Here is a 27,959-nt window from a genome sequence, read left to right on the forward strand (position 1 = left end):
ATGCATGTCCTTGGATTGTGGAGAAAACCCACACAGACATGGGGAGAACATGCAAACTCCACACAAAGGTGCCTGTCGGCCACCACCGTGCCACCCCAATTTGCATAATTATTACAATGAAAAATTGTGTATTGATGCTAAAAAGACTGTAGGAACATCATTGGAAGAAATTAATGAAAAACAGCAGTACTGTTGATATCAGGTCAATAATATTTAGTGTTTGGATATGAAAGACTGTGGCAATAACAACGACTAGAAAATGCAGTGTCAAATCTAAATGATTTATTGATCATTTTCAATGAAACAAAAGAAGGCAATGAAGTGCATCAGATAATAAATAAACATACTTAACAATAGGTAACTGCAATAATTACATATTCACCCTTTAACTAGTTTGGTCATTTCAGTTTGAAACGCAAGCCCCCAGATAAACACTTGCAGGATTTCTATTCCTAGTTTATAGTTTAGTTAAGAATGTTCCTGGTCGAAGCACACCAAACTCGAAATCTCCAGTTACCACAGCATTCAGCCTAAATACAGGCAGCGTGAAACACGGACTGGACCAGAAACATGTGCTACATATCACAATCAGCAGTAATGGAGATTAGTTTGAGTATACAGAAAGGTAACTGTAAAACCTCATGCTGAATAAGGTTTTATTTTTTAAAAATTTGCTCAGATTTAACCATTTAAAGTAAAGGAAATATCAAGATATTCACAAAAAAAAAAAAAAAGTCAAGCTCCAAAAGAAATTAATCTATATTTATTTTTAAAAAAAAAGGACGACAAAAAAAAAAAAAAATTCAGTGTTTTCAGTTTGGGCCTAAGCAAGCCCTGGGGGGGGGGGGGGGGGGGGGGGGAGAAGACGACCAAATAAAATTGCATACAATGCCATACTAGACTATAAGGCATGGAGCCAGTTATATAGGGTTAAGCAGTCTTCTTGGCAAAAGCATCCCATTTCTCAGCACAATCCACATAAAAATTAGCAAATGAAATTTGAGACATTATGAAATCTTTATGACCGAGCCAGAGTGACAGCAATTCAAATATGTGCAAAAAAAGTGTGAAAAGGTAAGATCTGATTTAAGAAAAAAAACAGACTCTCAACTCAAAAGGAAGCGAGAGATGTTTTGTGTAAACAAACCAACCACCGTAAAAACCCTCATCTGTAAAACTATCACTTCTGTGAGCAATGGGCTGGTGTTTCTAGCGTTTTCCATTTAAAAAAAAAAAAAAAGCAAAAAAAAAAGTTTAATTATTGATGTCTATGTCTGCGTAGTCAGTGTGTCCGCTCCCTTCCCAGAGTCACTGTGCTTCTCTTGTCCCGCCTCCACCGTTGCAGCGTCGGCCTGCAGCTCGTCCTCTTCGGCCGCCTCGTTGGCTGGTGACTGGAAGCCGCTGTCCGTATCGGTGCTGTGCTGCTGGGGCTCCGAGTGGGAGTCTGACGAGTTCTCGGCAGCATCTGTTTGCTCTTCTTGTTTTGGTTCTGTGATGGTTTCTTCAACTTTTGCAGGTTCCTCTGTGCTTGGTTCAGTTTTGTCATCCTGGTTTGCAGGCGGTGCCAACTGGTCCTCTTTTTGAGGTGCGACCTTTGCTTCCTCTTTGGTCTCTTCAGTTTTCTTTGGGGTGATTCCATCTGGACTTTGCTCTCCATCTTCTCCTTGGACTGCGTCCTCGATCTGCTGGATGGCGCTCTCTATGGTCAGCTTGCTCTCAGAGTCTTGTGGAGACTTTGACGCATCTTCCCGTTTATCAAGATTTGGTGCAGTCCCATTGGGTAAATCAGGTGCCGTTTCTTTAGACGGAGACCCAGTGACTTCCTCTTTGATGGGTGCTGCCTTTTCAGATGCAGAAGAGGACTGAGCATCAGAATCTCCCTCACCCTGTTCTTCAGGGATGTCGTGAACACTGGGAACCTCCAAACAAGACTCGTTAGGCAGCGTTGTGCTGGTTCCGTCCACCTGGATCATGGAGACCACCTGTTTCATCCTACGCCTCTTCTGGGCTGCCGAGTCTCCTTCACCCTCGAGTTCTCCATCCACGTCCTGTTTTTCTCCATATTCTTCTGCCCAGTCAATGGATGGGTTCTCAGCCAGCAGGTGGAGGTTGGGGTCGCTGTTGGTCAGCACAATGCTGTCCCTGTACAGGTTGTGTCTTCTCTGAACAGCAGCCTCCTTCACAGCTGGAAAGAAGAAGCAAAAGTTAAAAAGCTTGAAGCTTCTTTTTGCTTCTTCCCCATTCATGTTGCATCCAGCTGTTGAAACAAGGCTTACATCTGGTAATAAGTAGTCTCACAAACTAGATCAGATCAAGCATCTGCAACATGCTTGTTTGTCTGGTACTTTTTCCATCACCAAATCAACCTTTTCCTTCGGCCAGTCAGCAAACATGCAACATTATCTTGTTTAAATTCACCAGTAACTTAAGTAAAACTGTTTTTAAAATACTGGACAATTTGAAGACTGGATGCCATTACCCTTTTCCTGTCTAGTGATTGTCCTGCTCTAAACAAAAACGAACTCCAGCTGAAATACAACCAAATATTCTTACTATTGGTTGTACTACTGTTCCCATTTCCACAAAAGTTCAACCAGCTTCAAACAAAGCTGATGTACATGCAAAAACACCCTCTTTTGACCTGGAATGAGAAGAGGCTTAGCTCTGATATTCAGTTTATACCTGCAAGCTGTGATGGTGTATACAGGGTGTTTGTCGGTTTTTGGCTTGGTGTGAAGTCTTTCAACAGGAGCTAGTAAACCATTCCTATCCTCATTCATTGGAGAATAGAAAATATTGCATGGAGTAACATTACAACCTCTAGGACTGGGTAATACGTCAATATGAAATGACACCAATATGCCATCATCTGCATTTTTCTAACACCATCCAGTAGAGGCGGCAGCCATAGCCTGAAGATTAGAGAAGCAGCCTTGGGCCCAAAAGGTCACCAGTTAAATTCCCAGGACCAGCAGGAAAAACGTGAGGGGAGTTGAGCAAATAAACAGCACTTTCCCCTCCCTCTATACCAGGGGTTTTCAAAGTGTGGGAGAGTCAGCCCCCCCTCGGAGAGCAAATAAACAACAGCACCCCCCCTTACAATTTTTGTTGTTGCTATACTTAATGTTCCATTCGTATTTTTTAAAAAAAATGGTTGTTGTACACATTTTTTTCTTTTTCACATTTTAAACATCTGTGCTTTTTAAAACATCTTGTTTTACACATTTTAAACATCCCATAGCATCGTTAGCTAGCATCTCTTGGCAGACAACACACTGTGGCAGTGGAGCATCTTCAGATCCAGTCCATGAAAATCCAAACTTTAAATAATCGTGGTCATACTTCCTTCTTTTTTCAGTCCCCCCAGGATTCCGCGGGCCTTTTTTGTGATTGTTGCGGGCTAAAATGTCTGATGTTGCGGGGGTTTCCAAAAAAAATTGCGATGAAAGTTGGTGTTTTTTAGGTTTTTATTGCGATTACATTGCGGGAGGAAGTGAAAGTTGCGAGAAATTGTTGCGATTTTCTCTTTTTGTGATTAAAATTGAGTGATATGTTAAATATTAAGTTATTACTGAAAAACTATTGATTAAAAAAAGCAGACACTGAGAAATGGTCCTATAAACAACTTTACCAATATAAAAGATTACCAGGACTACAAAAATGCAGAAAAATAGGCTTTACTTATCCAAATGCACCTGTTGGTTCAAAAGTTAAAGTGCAGAGAACCTCACAGCACAACATGAAGTTACCTTAAAATATAATATAAATGCCTCAGCTTTCATGTAAGAAAAAAAAACCTATTAATACTAGTACCGTGTGCAGGCAGTCTCTCCTGAAGACTGAATTAAACTAATTATAAACTAATAAAATAAATGGCTCAGGCTTCATAGAAGAAAAAAAAAAACAATTTGAACAGAATCTCACAGTATGATGCTGAAGCTGCCTAAACAATGGAAAATAAAATACCATTTTGGCAAAAACGTTGGCATCCATTAACTTCTTGTATTAAGTAAAAAAAAAAAATAAAGTGCACACAGTCCTTCACTGTAAACATAACACACTTTCAGTGTTGCCAGATACTGCTGACGTTTTCCAGTCCAAAATATGTTCAAAACCCGCCAAAATACACTTGAAATCGTCCAATCTGGCAACAAGACGCGCATGCTGCTTCTCTTGAACACACGGAAGTAAGGCGGAAGGTAGTTTGTCGACGTCACCTCAAGACGACGCCAACGATTGGTCAAATTTGCGGGAAAGTTGCGGTGATTGGATATAATTGCAACACCGCCCTGAATTCGCGGGGATTGGTTGAATTTGAGCTGAAGTTGCAAATCGCAACATCCTGGAGGCTCCGTTTTTTTGCTTGGCCCAGACTTTGTCTCCTCACTCACTGTAGCTTTAGGTACTAAAAACCGATCCATTTTGTCTCTCACGTTGCGCCCCCCCTGAAGAACTCTGGCGCCCCCCAGGGGGGGCGCGCCCCACACTTTGAAAAGCCCTGCTCTATACCATGGCTGAAGTGCCCTTGAGCGAGGTACCTAACCCCCAACTGCTCCCTGTGCATGTGTGTTCACTGCTTCATATGAATTTTGCTGTGCTTGTGTACATGTGATAAAGACTACTGCTTCTTCTAGCTCCATTATCACCAAGAACAGACAGCTGGGTGAAAACACCAAGTGAGAAGTTCTTTTTCTAAACCATTTCATCTTTTTTTTTTTTTTTTTAAATTAATTCACCAATGGACCAGGATGGACCTGCCTGATCCATCCTGGTGCCCTGTGTCTGGTTGGAGTCTCATCACATCGCTCCTGTGGAGGACGACCTCATATGGACAGTTGAAAGTCACACTTGGAGGACGCTCTGGACTCTTACAGTAATGCTTTTAAGGCTGAGGACTACAGTTGACTTGCTAACTTTAGGACTGCAGTTGTCATGAACAGTTTTGCACTCAAGTTTCCATCAATGAAGAGTTTATAACATCAACGAAACTGACTTCATGTTAAAACTGTTAATATTATAGTCAGGCTGTTGCCCAAATGAGGATGGGTTCCCCTCAAGGTTTCTTCCTCATGCCGTCTGAGGGAGTTTTTCCTTGCCACCATCACTACAGGCTTGCTCATTGGGGATAGATTAGGGATAAAATTAGCTCATGTATTAAGTCGCTCAAATTCTGTAAAGCTGTTTTGCGGCAATGTTTATTGTTAAAAGCGCTATACAAATAAACTTGACCAATGCAGAGGTTTTATAACATGCCACTATTTGCAAACCTACATATCAAAAGGTTCACAGGATATCCATCTTTTTTCTTATATTACAACAATGTCAAAGTCTCATTGGTCAGAAGGTGCTAATACATTTGCTGTTATAGCAGCTCAGACAATAGTGCTAGCTGCAGTGTTATCAACGCATCAGATGCAGAAGAAAATCTAATTCAATTTGGTTTATTTAACATGTGCAACTTTGGAGTCGTATCTTACCCATCATGATGTCCTTCGTGACGGTCTGAAGCACCACCTCCTCAAAGATGTTCTCAACCAGGATGAAACGGGAGAAATCTTCAAAGATCAGCTCTTGGAAACGAGGAAGGTCCTACAGACGGACATTAGATAAGTTTATTAATGCAATGAAACGTGTATAGAGTGTGCATTAAAGGGATAGTTCGGGATTTTTGACATGAATCTATATGGTATCCCCGTCAGCAGTGTCGTGCATCCACACTGACTTACCCCCGACAGTGTTCTGTGAGCCTAGATATTGTCCAGTGTTGGTCAGTGCACAAGTAGTTCCGGCAGGTTTCCTGGGGTCTGCAAAGTAACACGTTTTTCTTCTCAAAACAGCTCATGTTCGAATGAGTGATTTATTAGCATAACAAAACCCTTGTAGTCCAAAAAGTCACACCTTGTAATTGCTTGGGGCTACTTTCTCTCAATAGCGATCAGTGCGTGCTGTCACTGTTAACAGTTGTGTGCGAGCTAGCCAACAACTTTCATTAGTTGTTCGACAGCGTTTAGCAGCGAGCTCAGACCAGACACAAACGAGCTAGTTAGAGAGCTAGAAGGAGAAGTTCATCAGCTTCTACAGAAATATTCTTTATTTGAAAAAAGAAAGAAAGAAAGAAATGGTGCGCACTTGCGATTATCCTGGCTGCATTACTTCGCACTTGAAACAAGTACACCACCAATTGTCCGTCACTCGAGGTCTCGCGGCTGCGGCTTCACCTTCCACCTCTCTGCTCACCATCTCTCTCTCTCTCCCCGTTCTACTTCCATCTGTTGAATTTCAGCATCCATATATTCGGGTTCATAAAGATACCCCCTTGGCTGTGTGCTGAAATCAATGTCTTCGTCGTCGCTGCTGTAGTCAGACATGATGCAGTCAACTTCCCAAGCACTAAACTAAGTGAATGAAACAGATAGCCTAGCTACCTGTCAACTAGCGACTGTAGCGCGCACTGATCGCTATTGGGAGAAAGTAGCCCCAAGCAATTACAAGGTGTTACTTTTTGGACTACGAGGGTTTTGATATGCTAATAAATCACTCATTTGAACACCTGCTGTTTTGAGAAGAAAAACGTGTTACTTTGCAGACCCCAGGAAACCTGCCGGAACTACTTGTGCACTGACCAACACTGGACAATATCTAGGCTCACAGAACACTGTCGGGGGTAAGTCAGTGTGGATGCACGACACTGCTGACGGGGATACCATATAGATTCATGTCAAAAATCCCGAACTATCCCTTTAAGTGTGTGGTGTGTGTCTCTTACAGCAGAGCAGGACTGAGCGAGCTGTTTTAGCATGTAGGGGATAAAGATCTGCAGAAGAGCCTCTCTGAAGAACCTCTTACGCACAGTGCTGCTGTCATAGTCATATTTCTATTGCGGGGAAAAAAGACAAAACATGGAAATCAAAACATTCTGGGAAGATCCGCTTCTACAGACAACTTCAGAAATTACTGGCAACCCCCCCCCCAAAAAGTGATAAACATACAATTTCAACTTCTCCAAATGACTGGAAAAATACTTCAGTTTTGTCTGAAAATCATTCGAATAAGAATTTCTTATTTCCTCTGAGAACTGGCAAAATTAATGGTACCCCAAAATATAAACAGTCAGGTCCATAGATATTTGGACATTGATCAAGTTGGTTATTTTTGACACCCAACAAAGTACATGCTGGAGTTGAGATTAAATTATGGGTATGCTTTAATTTGAAGGTGTTTACATCTAAATTGGGAAAAAGTGTCAGAATTACAGAACTTTTAAATAAAAAAAAAGCCTTACTGCAAAATGAACCAATATTGTGGTAGATTGATTAAAAAATAAAAATAAATAAATAAAAACTCCCCACCCAATATTTGTCAAATGTCCAAATATTTATGGACCCGGTGTACACTTATTTTAAAAACTTTAAAAAATTTTATCACTCTTAAGAATGTTTAATTGGAGTTTAGTATTTTCTCTGAAAAAAGGCACACTTATTGTTCCCCAAAAATACACTTTAAAATAACAAAAGAAAAACCTCTATGCTGTTATTCTCACCAGAGGAGGATTCACCAAACATATTTTGAGGGGTGCCAGTAATTTTAAAACCATCATTTTGCACACAAACATGCATCATATAAGAACCTAAAAAAATGTTCTTTTTCATAAAATCGTGTTTAAACTCGAAACCTCATTTATTTTGTATAAAAAGTGCCAGTAATTTAAGAATTTATCAACCGTGACAGATGGAGATCCTCATTTGACAGACCTTGATGACTCGCTCCTGGCACCGCTGGATGGCTTTGCAGAGGTCTTCTTCCTCATGACCCTCCAGACTCTGGTGGAGCAGCTGCTCGAACGTGTACACGGCATCATCCATTTGCTGCAACAAAAGACGTACAGAGACACGCACATTAAATGCCTGGAGGATACGACAAGTATACAAATGTTATGGTATAATATTTGTATTTCTAAGTGCAGGTTACACCAACAAGGATTAAATAAAAACAAGTTGTAATTAGCCCTAAGCTCTTAATTACTGGTTTGGTTTGAGACCTCTGATTAACATCCAAATTTCCGGTTAATTCTGTTTGTCTGCCGTTATGTAATTGTGATCCAAGTAAAAACATGGTAAGTGAGAAACAAACATCTGCTCAAGTAGCAAACTGCAGATGCTAAACTTCCCTCAAAAAACTGGAAACAAAATAAAAAAAATAAAATAAAAAAAATAAGGATGCATAGCTGCATTTCAGGGGCGGCACGGTGGTGCAGTGGTTAGCGCTGTCGCCTCACAGCAAGAAGGTCCGGGTTCGAGCCCCATGGCCGGCGAGGGCCTTTCTGTGCGGAGTTTGCATGTTCTCCCCGTGTCCACGTGGGTTTCCTCCGGGTGCTCCGGTTTCCCCCACAGTCCAAAGACATGCAGGTTAGGTTAACTGGTGACTCTAAATTGACCATAGAGTGTGTATGTGAATTGTGTATCTAAATTGACCGTAGTGAATGTGAGTGTGAATGGTTGTCTGTGTCTATGTGTCAGCCCTGTGATGACCTGGCGACTTGTCCAGGGTATACCCCGCCTTTCGCCCATAGTCAGCTGGGATAGGCTCCAGCTTGCCTGCGACCCTGTAGAAAAGGATAAAGCGGCTAGAGATAACGAAATGAGATGCATTTCAGTCCATGTTTTATTGCAGTTCCAATTTTCTCAAGGTGACATCATAACATTTGTTAAATCAATGTTTGCTTTATCATAAACCAACAGGATAGAGAGAGATATTCCTTAATTTTCTTTCAAACACTTTCAATTTCTGCAATCCAGGTTCATAATGCATTGCCTTTTCATAAATTCACACCCAGCAACAAGTTTAAACTTGAAATCTGGCTGATGATCAATTACGATTTATGTTAATCCAAGTTTACTTTAAAAACTGAAACCGGGATTATTAAAATGGTCTACATGCAATCCGAAACCTACTTTTAATACACAAGTTTGATAATTGAACCATGATGACAAAAAAAAAAATCCAAAAGAGCATGGACATTTGAGAAAAATACCTTTAATTCAGTACAAAAATACTGCACTGTATTTCACACATCTGCATTTAACCAACAGGGGGCGCCTTCATACAACTATTATAATTAGTTGGGATTCTTGTGAGAAACTTGAGCTTGCCCTGATAAAAACACTCTGCATGTTCAGTCTCGTCACCACTCCCATGCTCTAACACCATGTTCTTTGACTCAATTGAGTCAAGTTTCTCTCTGTACTTGTTCCAGATATTTTACACTTGCACACCATGAAAGAACACGATAAGAATTAAGACTCCGTGATTACGGTTGGCTTATCTCTGTAAACTATTATCAGTCCTTCACAGGAGAACTGTGCAGGATATTTAGTACCGAATTCGACAGTAATACTACAGGACTGAAAATCAAAAACACAGTATAAATACGACAAAACACACTGGCAGTAAGTCACATGTTCCAGGTTATGATGGTGCTCCAGAGAATAAAACACTTCAAGACACACCGCTATAAAGAAAAAGATAATCCATGGTGGGGTGTGATACGAGTTAATGTTATCACCACAAACTTGATTATTTTCTCATAACAGTATTTTTAAAAAAATAAAGTGCTTTATTCCTGTTGCACCACTGCAATGAGTCACTTGAGTTTAAGAAAAAAAATAAAAACCCAGTCAATGACCGCGTAGCTCACTCCAGCCCCCTCCAGTCCAGAAGGAATGATCTAAAGTGGGCGACCTTGCACAATAAGTGTTGCAAGCTATATACACCCTAGGAATACTGACCTATTTGCCAGAAAGAATCCAAAACTACAAGGAATTGATCGAGAAGCGATTTTTGTTGAACTGCTCATTAAGGCTTAGTCCATATCTTAATTATTAATTGAAATTATGCAAATTTGGCTAGAAGCTATATGCACCCCAGGCAGACCTACCTTTCTACCAAAAAGAATCAAAAGCTGAATTGAGAGAGAAGCGATTTTCGTGAAACATGGACAACAGACAACATGATCGCATAAACTCTAGCCTATTGGCCAGATTAGCAAATAACTGCACATTGTCTTTTTTGTTTTTTTTTTAAATCCACTTAGTGTTGTGGAATGTTCACAAAAGTTAGTTCCTGTTACCACTTGCATTACACCACCTACAAACAGTTCCCTTTTTTCGTTCCCTTTATTTTTGAAGGACTATCTAACAAACTCATCTTCGCTGAAACTGGAGACTCCTTCCAGAAAACAAACACTAAATGCGTGTTTAGATTATGTGGAACCTCCGCTGTTCAAGTCCTGGTGTAACCTATTACTATAGCAACAATAATTATTTGAATTACAGCCTGCAATTCTGCCAGCGATGCTATTGCAGACAAAATCAACACCTTGTGACCAATCGGATTCGAGAAAACAGTACCGATGCATAATATCTTAAATGGAGGAGTGCAAACTCCAATGGTTTTAGAATTAGGAAAAATTAGCAAGAAAATTAAAAACTATTTAACTAACTGATCAGAGTAAAAATTCCACGTTAGAAATAAAATTTTTCTAGAACAAGAAAAATGACTTGAACCCTCTTGGCTCTAGATGCAGTACCAGTCAAAAGTTTGGGCACGCCTTCTAATTCTTCTTTATTTTCATTAATTGACACTTCATGTCTTAAAGTAATGATGGATGTCGTTTCTTGATATATGGATTACTACAGCTGTGGTGTAGAATAGGGCTATTTGCTGTATCATTTACTATTTACTGTTTGATCTCAAACACATTAAGGCGGCAAGAAACTCATCCACTAACTTTTGACGAGGCACCTGTTAATTGAAAAGCATTCCAGGTGACGACCTCATGAAGCTGGTTAAGATAACGCCAATAGTGTGCAAAGCGTCAAGGTAAACGCTGAATACGCTGAAGAATCTAATAAAACATTTTAACACATCACATATATGGAAATATTTCATAATTTAGATGTCTTCAGTTGCCCCTTTTCCACCAAAGCAGTTCCAGGGCTGGTTCGGGGCCAGTGCTTAGTTTGGAACTGGGTTTTGTTTCCACTGACAAAGAACTGGCTCTGGGGCCAGAAAAACCGGTTCCAGGCTAGCACCAACTCTCTGCTGGGCCAGAGGAAAGAACCGCTTACGTCAGCGGGGGGGGCGGAGTTGTTAAGACCAACAACAATAACAAGACCGCGAAAGATCGCCATTTTTAAGCGACGAGAAGCAGCAGCTGTACAAACGCGAAGTCATCCATTATTATTATTATTGTTGTTGTTGCTGCTGCTTCTTCTGTGTTGTTTTTGCTTCGATATTCGCGCCAAGGTTTATGCAAACGTCGCGACGTAACTGACGTATACAGCGACGTAACTGACGTGGCTCCCCTTAGCACCGCGAGCTATGGAAAAGCAAACTGGTTCTCAGCTGGCTCGCAAGCTGAACGAGTTGTGAACCAGCACCAGCACCAGCCCCGAACCAGCCCTGGAACTGATTTGGTGCAAAAGGGGTAAGTATTGTTCTACAATGTAGAAAATCCTATGAATGACTAGGGGTGTACAAATGTTTGACTGGTACTGTACATGCTTACTGCTTACAATAACAGTTCAACTCACAGGCAGTGGCAGCTCCAGAGATTTTTCCTTAGGGTGGCAAAGGAGGGGCATAGGTTGTCGATGCAGCAGTTTATGCAAATCGTACAAATCATTTTTACTTGTGCTCAAGAAAGACTCACAATCAAGTAATCTTGCAGGGGTGAAAGTAACTTATTTCTTGCTGGTACTATCATTCTGAGTCATAGTGCGGGCGCCGAAAAATACACCTAATTATTTATTTATTATTGTCTACTTATCAAGCATTCACTAGGACTTCTTATCACTCAGTAGAGCTAGTATAGTACTTTTTTTTTTTTAAATCACACCATCACTCTTTCATCCACCTGTATCAGTTTTTGATTATAAATAAATTGCAAACATTTCAACAACACAATCGTTTTAATAACTTTTTTGCGCACCATCTCGCACGTTGTCTGTCGAGTGAAACATGGAAGGAATTAACTTCAGACATATTTCAGAGACAGGTCAGAACGCGTTATATGCAATGTATATTGAGGAAAACGTGTTGCTTTTGGTAAACTGCCGTTAGCAGGTGTGTTATGCTGAAAGTGCATTTTTTTTTTTCCCCCAAGAGACAGTATTTTTCTCTTTCCGGTACGGCCAAATCTTTTAGTGGTACGCCAAAGCGGCTTACTTTCACCCATGTCATCTTGTCAAATATGCATTGAGCTATTGTACCATCAAGGAAAATGGATTCAACCATCTAAACCATCTTTTCTGAAAGTATATTCCCAAGCAATGAATGGAACTATTCTGCCCTAGCGATGTATCAAAAAATAGACAGACATAGCGAACGGTTTAGATTGTGGATCTTTACTGAAGACTTCAAACTTATACAGATGTGTTCATCCTCAATTTCCATAAAACAAAAAGAAACAAATTAATTACAAAATCACTAAACTGAATAGCACACAGGCGAAAACGCGAGCTAGGCTGACCTGCTAGTAATGCTAACAGAACGTCTCTCTGGGTGAAATCATTTCAAAATTCCGGGGGCGGGGTGGGGTGTGAAATAACGGTAGGTAGAGATGAGGGCTTAGTATCTCTGTAGATAGATAATTGAATTTCAAAAATGTTTTAATAAATTATTCTTTTTAAAATGGAGGGGGGGGCAACTGGGGTGGCAAGACATTTTTACAGTGGCAACTGCCACCTTTTGCCACCCCTTAAAACCACGCCTGCTCACAGGAACTTAAGTGGGTTCTGTGATTTAAAAAAAAAATAGTTACATTAGTGAAAAATCACAACCCATCATTAAACTGGTTATATTTAAACTCTAGTAGTTATTACATAGAAAGTTATACAAAATTATCTAAAATTTTATATAAAAAAAAAAAGGTTGTGTCAACTTGGACTGAGTGGAAAGATCAGGAAAAAATATCTAGGGCTCTAATAATCAAATACTTTTATTGAACACTTCTTTTTAAAATGTTCATGAAATAAATAGAATCTGTACTAAGAGTATGTGTAGGATTTATTTTACAGTTAAAGGAGTCCCTGGCTGCAAAAAGTCTGACAACCAAAAGTAGAGGTGGAGGAAGACATGCATCACATTCTCCCTTTTTTTTTCCTTAAAAACAAAAACCCCACACACCACTGGACAACTTGCAACCATCTACAATTCATGAGATGCATTTGAACACTTTCAGTCACGTGTCCTTAAATCACCACATACCCAAAATGGCTTGAATTCAGCACTGATTAATTGTGCATTTTTCCCCATACTGCTCTGGACGCATGAATGCACTTTCCCATGGAACCATCACTCCAAGTTTGGCATGTAGCTGGGCGAGACTCACCTCTCTCATGAGGATCTGGGCTCTCTGGACGAACACTGACGGACTGGTAACGTCGAAGCGCTGCTGCAGGCCCTCCAGGCTCAGCTGCTCTACCTTCTCATAGCAGCACTGCATTTTCACCGGGTGGAAGGCCAGCATAGAGATCTTCTCCATATACTGCACAGAAAAACAAACCTCTAACTATTGGATCAGACTCAGACATGCAGGTTATCGTTTAGATTATATACCTGTATCAGGAAACTAACAAATATGAGAATAGGAAGTCATTTACTGCATCATCCTAGAGGAAACTTTACTGTAATAATAGCTTCCTCTCAATTGAAAGCCTTGTTAATTGAATCTATGATACTACAGTAGATCTGGTCATATGGTGTTGATTAATTTTCTATAACGGCAGCTCTGAAGCTTTGTGGAAGGAGTCTCCCATGTCTTTATCCAGTACTTGGAGAGTCAGGAATTTTTCCACCACAGTAAAGACTTTGTGCTAAGTAACAAGACAAGCTGCATTTTTTTTGTCTTATTGAGAGAGAGAGAGAGAGAGAGAGAGAGAGAGAGAGAGAGAGAGAGAGAGAGAGAGAGAGAGAGAGAGAGGAAGCAGCTGGTGAATGAATAGATGTTTATAGCTGCTGTGACATAAGAACTAACTTCTCTTTGGACTAAACTATACAACATTAAGTGTAACAGTTTAAAAAAAAAAAAAAAAAAAAAGACATTCATGATTCAAAAATTGTAATCGTCAAATTCCTGTTGTCTAAGAGGAATAAAACACTTCAAGACATGCCGTTATAAAAAATAATCAACTTCTGGACGCTAACAGTAACCCTGCTGTGCACCGTGTTGCAGGGTCATGCTCGTTCTACCCAAAAGGTCCAACAATAAAAATCATCTTGTACTAAAATACCCAGGATCGTTTCCCCTCACCTCTCCCAGTCTCTCTTTGTTGCCACCGTTCAGCAGGTTCTTGCTCATATCCACCAGCTCCCTGAAGAAAACATCACGCACCTCAAAGAAGCCTCGGCTGGTGGGTTCCATCAGGGCCTCCAAGATGGAGCTGATGTACGGCTCAATACTCACCTTCAGGAGCTTTTCGGCCTTGGGCAGCACCAGAGCTAAAAGTCAGCATAGAGTGTGTTAAAGGAACGATCGAAGGTTTACATTTCCACCGAGATCAAATATAGTCAAATCAGCCAAAAAACAGAAGGGGAATTAGAAAAGTCTATCCATCTCCCTCATCTAATGTGTCACAACGCACCAATATTAATATACTCACTTTAATACTGCAGAAAATTATACCTTAGCGAGTTAAAATATCTGGAATATAGTCAACTTCGATTAAATCCATTTCGAGACATGCATTTCCCTGACAAAAAGAAAAGCTTGAAACGTGGAAAAGAACCTAAAACAGACTGAATAATCTTGTGATTAAACAATCTCAAAATAAGAAGATAAATTTGCCCATACGCAGTACGTTTTCACTTAGGATATTTTGAGTCTCGTTACATCAGCTATTATTTTTAAATAAATGATTATGCAAAAAGCAGCTACATTTTACATGTTGGAAGTACATCAAGCATTTTGATACAAAACTGACTTCAAATGTGTCAAAGCCTTGTGCGAAGGAAGAAGAGTCCAGTTGTCCAAGATTGCTGCCTACATACACCCTGAAAATATATCTAGATTATAATAAAATAAGAGCATTAACTATTCTGGGCTTGAAACATCTCTCTCTCCCTCATCATACACCAAACGTTTCAATTGTATTCACAGTGGAAAATTTGATTGGGGTGGGTTGTCACTGCCATGTGGATCCTATTGATCCATAGATCATATTAATTGGAGCATAGTTTTATGCTGGATCCTCTTCCTTCCACAGCCCCCCATTTCCGGGCTTGGGAAACAACCATTCACACACACTCATACCGATGGGCAATTTAGGTGGTGTTTACATTAGACCGTGTCCGTATCGTTGTCATTGCGGATGCACTGTCCGTGCACATTAAAACGCCGGGAAACGACTCCACAGGCGGAACAATTTGAATCCGCCAGGGCCCACGTATTCAACCCAGTTCGTATCTGATCCGGTGCTGTGTAAACATTGAGGAACGAGGATACGCAGTGCTGAGCTCTAGCTGACGTCGTCATTGGACAACGTCACTGTGACATCCACCTTCCTGATTCGCTGGCGTTGGTCATGCCACGTTGGTCATGTGACGCGACTGCTGAAAAACGGCGCGGACTTCACTTCCTGCTATTTGTGTGTACGCGAATCGTTTTAAAAACGTTAATCTGATGATCCGCTGATACGGTCTAATGTAAACACCACCTTAGAGTAGCCAGTTAACCTAGCTGCACGTCTTTGTAACCCACAGAGGGAGAACATGCAAACTCCACACAGAAAGGCCCCCCATCGACCCCAGAACTGGGTTCGAACCCAGAACCTTCTTGCTGCGAGGCAACCGTGCCAAGCACTCCACCACCGTGCCACCCTGAGCAAATACAATAAATAAACTGAATGAATTCAAATCCACCAAAACATGCATTTGACTTTTAAGCAAAATTCATTCCTTAATATCCCTAAATTCTGTAGAAACCATCCTGTAACAATAGTCACTACCTGGTATTGTAAAACCTGGGACTGAAGCCAATCTCTTTGAAATTAAAGCGTTATCTTAATGCTGATCACACAGTGACCTTTGACCTGCACTTCAGTATGTAGTATGAGATTTGCAGGGAAGTAATGAATGACAAATCAAATATCACTACACCATGGCACCAAAAGGTCACCTCTGGCTCGCTCAATAAGGATCCAAGTCTACATTGATTTCTACAAAGCTGCTTTGGAACAATGTGTACATTGTTTCCGTAAGTTGTAAGCATGATACAAATACAACCAAACCAAAGAATATTTCAAAATTTTCATCCACTCTTGGTGTGCCGAGATTTAGTAAAAACTTTATATTAAAAAAAAAAAAAAAAAAAAACTCCATAGTGCCACCTGCTGGCTCCACCCCTTCTACTTTGAGTGCAAAGTATCCAATGCTCCATGCTCATGTTTATCATTTTTGTGAATCACCCACACATTAACAGTACACTCTCTCACACCAAGCTCTTCAGTGTAAAACATGCTACTCAGACTTAAAATTACTTTTAAAAAGTATAGAACCGGACCTTAAGATCACCTTTAATAAGCTTTACTCAAAGTTCAGAACGGCAACATGCGTCATCCCAGATAACAGAGGTACTCAAGCTGCGTCTTTGAAGGTACCACTCCAATGAGAAACAAAATTAGACTTAAACAGACTTCATGTGCAGAGATGTCAACATTAACAAGAAAATCCTAATATACCCCTTTTCCACCAAATCAGTTCCAGGGCTGGTTCGGGGCCAGTGCTGGTTCACAACTCGTTCAATTTGCGAGCCAGCTGAGAACCAGTTTGCTTTTCTATAGCTCGCGGTGCTAAGGGAAGCCACGTCATTACATTGTTGTATACATCAGTTATGTCGCTGTATACGTCAGTTACATCGCTACGTTTGCATAAACCTTGGCGTGAATATCGAAGCAAAAACACCACCAATAATAATAAATGACTTCGCGTTTGTACACCTGCTGCTTCTCGTCGCTTAAAAATGGCGATCTTTCGCGGTCTTGTTATTGTTGTTGGTCTTCACAACTCCGCCCCCCCCCGCTGACGTAAGCGGTTCTTTCCTCTGGCCCAGCAGAGAGTTGGTGCTAGCCTGGAACCGGTTTTTCTGACCCCAGAGCCAGTTCTTTGTCAGTGGAAACAGAAAACCCGGTTCCAAACTAAGCACTGGCCCCGAACCAGCTTTGGTGGAAAAGGGGCAGTAGACCGGGGAGTGTAATGGCTAATTGAGATTCCCCTTTAAGTAGTGCACCAAGCAACAATAAGAAAACAGCAAGGCAAAAGTTCTGTGAGATCACTACTTAATTAGTGCAACTAGACACCCCTGCCCTCAGAAGGGGGGGGGGTGCCATCTACCATCTTCTACATACATTACAGGCGTTTAGCAGACGCTCTTATCCAGAGCGATGCATAACATACCCAAAGCAGTCTGGGGAGCAGCTGGGGGTTCGGTGCTTTCTCAAGGGCACTTCAGCCATTCCTGCTGGTCCAGGGAATCAAACCAGCGACCTTTGGGTCCCAAAGCGGCTTCTCTAACCAGTAAGCCATGGCCTAAATGAGCTCACGGATGCACATGGATGGCTGGTGGTGATATGATTGACGGGACAGAGAGCATGCCATCCGTCCCACCCAGAGAGCACCATTTTTAGCAATGGATCAAAAATAATAGATTCTACAGCTAAACTGTAAATGTTGTCATCTCTGTATTTGGGAGCAGGAAACTAAATGTCTGAAATATCAGCCTGTTCCTCAATCAGTGTGCGTTCCACAGGCAACTTGAACCCCCAGCCACCAAGTAGTCTGTTTCTCCATTTCTGTGACTACAGCTTGTTCCCTTCAATAAACCGCAGGTACATGACCTCAAACTACTCCTGGAACTTAGTTTGTTCTTGGGGGGGGGGGGGCCTGAACATGCAGTAAAAATGTGGGTTGCAAGGAAAAGATTTATTAAAAATAAATAAAAAAGGGGTGTTTTAACAGATCCAGCAGTACCTCTGATTTTGTTGGTCACATGCTCCTTGGAGGTGATTATCTGGTCCATGTCCGTGCGTATGGAAGCCTCCAGAGGGGGACGTCCTGCCTCACAGCTCTGCACTATGGCCTCATATTGGGACTGTGTCTGACTCTGGACCAGACTGTACACAGCATCTGAGATCTGATCACACACACGAACCATTAGAGCTGGATATTAACAGCACCACAAAACCATCCATTCTAATCATGCTGCTAATTTCAGTTAATTGTTCAATTACCAGTGTCCAGCTCTTCTGCCTTTCCTGCATCTTTCCCTTCAGACGTGGACTGATTAGGTCTCTCAGCTCAGGAAGCAGCTTCTCCATCACCAAATTAGCCAGGATCTATATTTAAAAAAGTAAAAAACAAGAGAGCTGATAATCTAAAGTTTCATCCATGAGTTGCATATTTACACAATAACATTAACCGAGAGGGCTTTGGATATTCAAAGCTACATCCTCTCACTTAACATGACAGTTGGAGGAGAGTGCTAAACAGGTGGCACAATGCTGAAATAGTAGCCGTTAGCTTCCCTTCTTTGTTAGCTAGAAGATGGTGCAAAAAACAAAAATGAGGACAGTTCTGTAGGTAGAAATCAACTTGTTGAGAGATGAGAAGTCCAAGGAGAAATGACCCGACTGGTTCAACCAGATAAGAACTCTAAAAACCGTCAATGACTGCGTAGCTCACTCCGGCCCCATCTACTCCAGAAGGAACCATCTAAAGTGGGCCACCTTGCACAATAACTCTTGCAAGCTGTATACAAGCTATATCCACCCTCAACATGCCTACCTATTTGCCAGAAAGAATCCAAAACGGCGAGGAATTGACAGAACAAGTTTTGTTGAACTGCTCATTAAAGCTTAGTCCATAACTTCATTAATAATTGTAATTAAGCAAATCTGGGTAGAAGTTATATGCACCCTAGGTACCCCTACCTTCATGCCAGAAAGAATCAAAATTGGTGAAGGACCAAGGGAGAAGAAACGATTTGTATGGAAACTGCTTGTTAGGGCTTAATTACTCCATCTCCATTATTAATTGCAATTACGCAAATTTGGGTAGAAGCCATATGCACCCCAGGCAGACCTACCTTCCTCCCAAAAAGAATAAAAATTGCTGAAGAATTGAAGAAAAAGCAATTTTCATGAAATGTGGACGACGCTGGACAGCACATGATGGCATAAGCTCATCACCTATGGAGCACTTGCATGTGACGTCACAGCCGATCCAGATTGTGACAGACGCCATCTTGTCAGTCAAACGCCATATTTCCGCCTTCTACTTCTGCCTTTTCTTCTGGAAAACCCTACTATACACACACAATTCTACTATAACGGCTGCGGCTACAAGCTCTCCCTACCTGTGCACGTTTATGTTTTTGTGTGTATTTTTGCGTGTTGTTCGTCTGTACCGGACTTCAATATCCACTACAACCGTATGGACTTACTGGACATTGGTTTCCAGCAGAAAATGACGGTTTGTAGCGATTTCCATCGCATGCACAACATTCCGGACGAGATAGCGAGACCAGCGGGGTCTCCGTGGATTGTTATCGGAAGCAAAGCGAAGGAGGCGGCGTCGGGAGAGGAAGCAAAAGCAAGGCTGCAGAGCCGGTGTTCTGTAAAGTTATCCTACCTCTTGGATTTATCCTACCAAGCCTACTGCGCATGCGCGAAATCCAGGAGGGTACACCGGCCTGTTGACTAAGCTCAGAAAACAGCCACTCAAACCTCCACTGCTAAGCCTCTACCTCTCCAACGCCAGATCCATGGTAAACAAGATGGACGATTTGGAATTACAGCTAGAATTACCTTATTCTAGTCTATAATCGGCTGGTCAGTGCTATACTCAATACTTAAGTGACTTACCCGTCCAATGAGGATTATTTTCTTGTTTACAAGATGCCACATCTGAGTCGCTGACAAATCCTGAATTTCTGTAAAGATAACTGTCCAGAGATTTATAAGCACGCAGTGCTTCACCACTGAACAGTGAGGGAAAGTTTATGAGGTAATTATACACATCTGGGTATTCAGCTGGCAGTTCAACATCCAACGACACGGTCGTGAAAACTCTGTCCGGTAAGCCATAAGGGTCACTAATCTGTAGATCGTTTATTTTAGACATACATCTAGTTATCTGTTCATTAGAAAAATGAGCCGTGTAGTCTGTCGGTTGAAATTGATCCATTCTGTACACGAGTGCAGCAGTATTCAGCGGTGTTTTTTTACCAACAAGATGGTGGCTGTGTACTTTCCGGTCACGTGACCGGAAGATTTCTATTGGCCAGATGAGCTTGAGCTAATAAGCATTCTCTACAACCATGCTGAGCAGAAAAGCATCTCAGAATGCACAATACACCTACAGGTTCTACTCCTGTCATCCAAGAACAGGAATCTCATGCAACAGTTTGCACCAGCTCACCAAAACCCGGACAGCTGAAAAATTGGGAAAATATCACCTGGTCTTTTTCCAATCCAACATCTACGCCACTTATCCATTGCAGGTCACATGGAAAGCTGGAGCCAATCCCAGCTGACTTCAGGCAAGAGTCGGGGTACACCCTGGCCAGGTTGCCAATCCATCCAACAATTTGTACTTAAAAGTGGTACATGCCTGAAGGTCAAATCCCCACAATGTTTGGAGAACACCAAGGATTGCTGCTAAATTTTTTAGATACGACAGATTGACATGCTGTGATTATCTGACCTGCAGCTTTTCCCCCCCTCATCAAACTGATCTGAGCCAGTGAGGAAAGAAAGAAAAATCTAGAAGCAAAATGTACAAGAGTTTGTGGTATCAGTATAAGCCTAGTGACTGATAATTCATTCCCATCACGTCATAAGCTTCTCAAACAGCAAATAAGGTCATGTTGCATATCTGGGATTTTCAGCCGTTCCACCAACCACAGGCTATAGCCACAGGGATAACAGCCTTTGCCTGAGCGCTGCTAAGTCAGGCCATGCCACAAACAAATAGTGTTATGTAATGGAGCTGTGCGCAAGTTCAGGACCACACCTATACTCCTCCCAACTTATTAGCAATTACCTGGAGAGAAAACCATCTAGCTTGTGTACTTTTTTTTTGCAACATGCACCTCATAACGTGGTCATGAAAATCTTCTTGGGTAGAATATGGGGTTTAATCTTTTGTAGACTATAAATGGTGTGGTAGGAACATAACTGATACAAAAGCTATAAACAGCATGTCCTGACATGTTTTATTCTTCTTGTACCACACCAATTGGCCAAAGCTTTTTTGCATGCGTGTTAAATGAATGACCTCATGCTTTTTGTTATCGTAGCTATAAATACACATGACTTGACCATTCTCTTTGTAGAAGTTAAGACGACGCAGCACGTCCTGTTAGAAACTGGAAAACATCCTGTACACTTTCCCATAACCTTACTATTACAAAGCACTGACACTGGAGACTCCTTCCATAAATATCAACATTAATATATTATTTATGTGGATTATGTGACTCATCCAACATACAAGTCCTTGTAAACGAGCCATTACTATAGAAACGATAATATTTATTTTTAAAAAAAAAAACCTCGTCATTGGATGCGGTCATAGAAAATAAATCATCTTAGCCAATCAGATTCAAGAATTCAGCAGCACTGTGGTATGAACTAATTATTCAAACTCAAACAGGTCACCTGCTGCTCATGGCATCCCTGGTCCAGTCACAGAACAGGAACAACCATGCCTTTGGGCTGTTAGGAGAACATGGCATAATGTGCTGAACACTCAACACAATGTTGCGCACACAGCCACACACCTGCTTCAATCCACAACCAGAAGACCAGGAAGATAACGGACTTAATACCTTACATTATTTATCCTGAGAGCTTAAAAACAATCAATTAATCAGTCTCAAGATGTTTGCATGGAAAACATCAAAAATCAGACAGACAATCTGCTCTGATATCTAATCCACAAGCATGTGTCAAAACATTGCAACAGTGCAGATGATTACTCAAAGGCTCATGTAGACCATGATATCTTAAAATCAGAGAGTCATGGCGTTCTCCGATTTCAAAAAAAGTCTAAGACAACAATCAGGTTACTCAGTAGATGGATACCTGAAACGTTACCCAATATTTCTCATTAGAGACTGATACAGAAATACAATACTGGGCAAGAGTCTTGGGTACCCTCCCCATACAAACTTATAGATTTCTATTTTATGACTTTATTACCAAGTCAGGATAGAAACATTTTGGAGAGTTCCAAACGTTCATTTTCCAGTACAAAATTAAACGTTACAGAAAAAAAAAGTCTGTATCTGAGCAGCATAATTACACGAGAGCACTTTTCAAATTAAAAACAAACACTGAAGGCTACTGGGTTTTGGTGTAAAATGAAGCAAGTGTGACAAAGTGCCAGAAGAACTGTGGCTGGTTCTGTAAGATGCTCAGTAAAACCTACAGCTCGTTTCCTTATAAAACTGCACTCCTTGTACCCGAGAGTACTTTTATATAATATTAAAAAAAAAAAAAAAAAAAGCGGCATCTCACACCAAATATTGACTGTTTCATTCATTACGGCTTAGTGCGTAGTTTTTTTTTTAATGCTGAAACTTTTTTTTTTTTAAAAGCCATTTTTGGCCTACAGCATTTCTTTACATGTGCCCAAGACTTTTGCACACTACTGTATAGAACCATTTTGACTCATTTCAGTAGGTGTTTGTGAATACAAATAAAGCGGTCAAGCCAGTGCTATCGAGAGCAAGTAGCACAGATTAACGACCAAGAAACTAAGGCTACATCCACACGACAATGAGATTTTATTTAAAAAAAAAAATAAAAAATAAATAAAAAATCGCGTCCACATGGGCAACGGATCAGTAAAATATCAGGTACATATGGCAACGCAACGCTTGCTGAAAACGATGCAATACACATGCCACACCTCTAGGTGCGCTGTAAGACGGTCCCATTGGAGACACCAGAACAATAGAAATAGGACGCATGCGCATAAACCCCTTCTTCTACCTGGCGTGAAGCACTCACAGGAACAAACACAACAAGAAGATGGCTGTGACTACGCGAGGAAATCGTGCCTTCTGTGTGGACAAATTAGTTTTATTAGTGTGCATAGTTTTATATAACTTCATTTTCTTATTGTGTGTGAACATTTTGAAAAGCATTTTTATATAATTTATATAACTTTTTATATTGTGTGTGAACATTTTGAAAATCAGTCTTATCCAATAAAAAAAAAAAAAGAAATTCAAGAAATGGTTCAGTTACTTGTTTATTTAAAAGAAAATCTGTATACAAAAGTGAATGCAATGCAGTGGTTCATACAAAACAGCGAGAGTGCTGCTTGTTCTAGTCATGTGGTTGTGACGTCATCGTAAACAAATCCGTTCTACTCATCCAGACGACTTCGCAACGGCGCCGTTGCCAGATTTTTCCACTCTGGAACCCGTTCTCAAAAAATATCGTTTTGGGGCACCCAAAACGCCGGTGCCGTGTGGACGCCAGGCCAAAACAAACAGTTTTATCAGATTCACCTGAATCTGTTGCCATGTGGACAGGGCCTAAGATTTCTGTCTCCAGATTCCTCTTCCACACACGCTCATGACAGTATTTTTCACTCAGACTTAAGTATTCATTTCCCTGTGTAATTTACTTATGGCCCTTTTCCACTACCCTTTTTCAGCTCACTTCAGCTCGCTTCAGCCCGCGTTTCGACTACCTCAGAGCAGCACGACTCGGCTCGCTTCAGCCCTGCTTAGCACCCAAAACTCGCACCGTTTTGGAGTGGGGCTGATGCGAGCCAAACCGAGCCGAGTGGGGCTAGGGGCGTGAGGAGACACTCCCCTGTGCACTGATTGGTGAGGAGGAGTGTCCTCACACGCCCACACATGCCCCGCGAGCACGCTGGGATCTGTAAACACCGTAAACCTGGAAGAAGAATAATTACGAGAATTTCTGAAGCCTTATGCGCCTCGCCTCATCTATACGCTCTTGCCAGTATCTGTTGGCGTTGTCGGTGACACCAAGACCAGCAACACTAACGACTCCATGTCCTCCATGTTTATTGTTTACTATCCGGGTCGTGAGACTACCGCTTAAAAGATCACTGATGTCACTGTTTGCGCCGCCTAACGACATCACGTGATGTCCACCCACTTTCACTAACTCCACCCAATGTGTCCACCCACTTCCAGCCAGCACGGTTCAGCGCGGTTGTAGTCGAAATGCAACTCCAGCAGCCCCACTCAGCTCGACTCAGCCCAACTCAGCCGCGTTGGTAGTGGAAAAGCGGCATTAGTTACTTTTAAAAGTCAGTCATCAACAACTACACACAACGGAGCAACCCGGCAGCCAAAATTCTCAAAATCTTCTGTTTTTAATAAAGCAAACCCGGCAGCTGTGTTTGTTTACAAGTCGTCAGGTCACTCACTAGCGTGGAACTTTTACATCTCCGATGTGTCTCTTTTCCAGTTTTTCAATGTCCGTTGGCAAGTTTCTTTTCTAAATATGCATGAAGAATATCTAAAGTTTTGGTAGCCTTTCAGGTGTTCAACACATTTTTCTCTTTCCCAGCAAACACAGAAACGATTGTGTATGCACAGCAGAAACAAGTTTCTCATTAGATAATTGCGCTCTGACGTGCGACATGTAGTCTTGACAACGTGCAATATCGTAACACTATTGCGCGCTCATTGCCCATTAAGTCAAGTGGCGTAATACACGTTGGATAAGTGATATGCTGACAATATTGCATACTATTGAATGAAATGGATGGAACCCACTAGAAAGGAATAGAATACATGTTTTTATTCCATCAAAAAAGTGCCCTATGTATAATAATGCCTAATACAGAATGCCTGCATGTTGGTGTGGAGGCAGGGCTTTGTGAATTGATTGACATGACTGACATGACTGACTGATAAAGAGAAATGCTTCCTTGTCCTGATCGACAGTGTACATGTATTTTACTGAAACAGGTAAAACTTTATCGTGATTTTTTTTTTTTGACTGAAGTGTCAAAAAAGTTCACACAAAATATCGATCACACCAAAATTATACAACTTGGCGTAAACAAAGTCAATGATACTCTTAATCCAGTTTCTAAAACTGGATACTAGTGCTGTTGAATTTGTTTTCTCAAATCTGATTGGTCAGAAGAGGCCAATTCTCTACAACGGAAGTTCTGTCAACATCTATTGCAAGTCAAATGACAGGTTTATTGTAATGCTCTTATTCCAATGTGTTATTGTTTCTATAGTAACAAGCAATAACAAACTGACTGGTTCCCTCATGTATCTATAAATGGATAAACTGTACACGTGAATCTTTAATGAAAAAGTTAGATGACAGAACAAAACGTGCTGTTACAGGAAAATAATCAGCTTCAGGGTGACTGCAGTAAAGCTTCTCGATTTAAAAAGCAGCAACTGGATAATTTACACCAATCATTGACTGACCGTTTTTCCATTTACAGCTTACAAAACCTCACGCTCACATTTAAATGCATTAACATTTCACCCAGCTGTGGAAACGCACCTTTTGCACACAACTGCACATTTGTCTAAGGGACTGACCCTGATGGAAAAGAGCCTGCAGGGATCCCACTCTTTTGCCTACTAAAAATTACGCAGCGTATCCAGAACGCAATCCTCACACAATAAGGGGAAATGAGCTCAAAGCAGCCAAGTCGGGTTAGTAAGCATGAGGTCAGTGTACGTTTGGGGAAATTGGCACAAAAGAAACTGTAAATGACTCAAAGTAACTTTCACTTCTTTTCACAAAGGAGGTGGGATCTGCAGCCTGTGGTGTATTCAGGCAACACATTACCCAGGTAAATCCTGATAGTGAGCCACACCCTTTTAATAATACACACATCTGACTGAGCCTCAAACAAAGCTCCGGGCAAAGACCGTGCTGCTCGAAGTGACTCATTCGAAGCCGTAATGACATTTATTTGTAGCCCATTATGACCAGGAGTTATGGCAGTCTGCGTGAAGTGACCCCTGTTTACCCTTCCTTCCTACAGAACACAGAAGGAACGCAATGTGCAGAAGACAGTGGTTGACTGAAAACAGAACAAAGCATGTCGTCTGCTCCATATCCAAGTCAGAAATTACAAACATTATCTTCTCCAAAAGATCAGCAGCTGCCCAAGAATCGATTCAACTAAAGCATAGTTAATAACGCTCTGTAATAATGTACAGCAAGCAGAGTGCATTAATACATACTAAAGGAAAACTAAGCAATATGCAGATTTCCAGGAGACAGACAGACAACTGAGTAGCCACAGATCTTATCCTCTCAGGATGAAGAAAGAAAGAAAAAAACTTGAGCCTAGCTAGCAACTTTATTTCTTCATATATTGTGAACAAATAAATACAAATAATCTTCCCTTTTTTAAAAATGTCAATTTTGACTACTGCAATATAAAATATATTTCATTATCTTGAACTGCATTAATGAATAATTTATTACTGATGTCTGATTTTAGATATTACACCATAAAGGTTTGATCTTCAATATGACCAAAGTAGATGCAACTTAATATTTTAAGCCATTTTTTGGACAAACAAACTGCATGTACTCCATGACCTGTAAATGTCTTTTTTGGGACCCAAAAACAAACAAACAAACAAACAAACAAAAAAAAAAACCCACCTACAATCTTACAAAATAAATGCATGCAGCGCTTTTAACAATGCTCAGATACTTTACAAGGGGCACATCTTTGGCAAAATCTAAGATGATCCCTGAAATAAACATCTGATATTCAGTATTTGAGTGGATTCTACACCCAACACACCACCACTGAAGAGCACGACTTTCTCTATAAAAACACCCTGAAGAACACCAAGTACGTCCATGTCAGCCTGGTGTGTAAAAAAAAAAAAAACCCCGCTGATAAGATTGGAATTGAAATATTAACGGTAGGGACGCAACTAAGACGCAAAGCTCCAGAACGTTCTAATCTAATCCTTAAACTAACAAAATTGCAAATGCAACTGTATTAAACCTGTGGGGAGGGTGTATGTGTTACCTGGGAAGGTACGCCACACATCATGTCCCAGGTGCCGTACTGGCCGTAGGCCTGGCGGTAAAGTCGCACTGCATCTGTAAACGCTGGGGTCTGAACCTTACATTCCTCTGACAGGCCTGAGTAAGAAAGAGAGAAAAGTCAAAAAGGGTCAGAATGAGATTGAGATCATCCTCCTCACCATTAGGTTTCCGGAAATTGTTTTTTTATTTATATATTTATATATATATATATATATATATATATATATATATATATATATATATATATATATATATATAAAAACCACACACACACCCCTCACCATCCTAGAACTGGAGTCACGACTAAAGTCAAAGAAGAGAAACAGGTTTATTTAAAAAAAAAAAAACCACTTACAAATGTAATACATACATGATACACAAGGTTTACTCAACAGGTTTTTTAGAAGCTAAAACATGCTCACACTTGCCATTTCCCCCCTCGACTTTTTTTTTTTTTTTTTTTAAACACACACACAAAATCAAGGAAATACCAAATAAATATAAAGGGCAATTTAAGTTATTAATTAAAAAAAAAAAACCAAAACAAAACCTAGTACTAAGGCTACATCCACACGACGAGATTTTTTTTTTTTTTTTTTTAAATATCGCGTCCACATGGGCAACGGATCAGTAAAATATCAGGTTTATATGGCAACGCAGCGCTTGCTGAAAACGATGCAATACACATGCCACACCTCCACGTGCGCTGTAAGACGGTCCCATCGGAGACACCGGAACAATAGAAGAAGTAGACGCATGCACATAACTGCGCATGCACACAGTGACTATCCCTGTCACACGCACACACTTTCTCACTCCCCATCCTATGGATATAGTCCCTTTAAATCACGTGCTCGTTTT

The 27,959-nt window shown here is 40.9% G+C and overlaps 1 protein-coding gene across 1 annotated transcript in view; it reads right to left on the reverse strand.

Moving 5' to 3' along the window:
* Positions 1-260: 260 nt before the first annotated feature.
* Positions 261-27,959, reverse strand: part of niban2b (niban apoptosis regulator 2b) — an 81,499-nt gene continuing 53,800 nt past the window's right edge. The window contains exons 6-14 of the mRNA XM_060907384.1: positions 27,079-27,194; positions 18,285-18,389; positions 18,025-18,187; positions 14,312-14,499; positions 13,391-13,546; positions 7,752-7,865; positions 6,767-6,874; positions 5,478-5,589; positions 261-2,185 (exon numbers count right to left, since the gene is read on the reverse strand). Coding sequence (XP_060763367.1) covers positions 1,269-2,185; positions 5,478-5,589; positions 6,767-6,874; positions 7,752-7,865; positions 13,391-13,546; positions 14,312-14,499; positions 18,025-18,187; positions 18,285-18,389; positions 27,079-27,194 — 1,979 coding nt within the window. The 3' untranslated portion in view covers positions 261-1,268. The remainder of the gene's footprint in view (positions 2,186-5,477; positions 5,590-6,766; positions 6,875-7,751; positions 7,866-13,390; positions 13,547-14,311; positions 14,500-18,024; positions 18,188-18,284; positions 18,390-27,078; positions 27,195-27,959) is intronic.

Source organism: Neoarius graeffei, chromosome 24 (assembly GCF_027579695.1).
Source record: "Neoarius graeffei isolate fNeoGra1 chromosome 24, fNeoGra1.pri, whole genome shotgun sequence".
In the NCBI taxonomy this organism is placed as follows: Eukaryota; Metazoa; Chordata; class Actinopteri; order Siluriformes; family Ariidae; genus Neoarius; species Neoarius graeffei.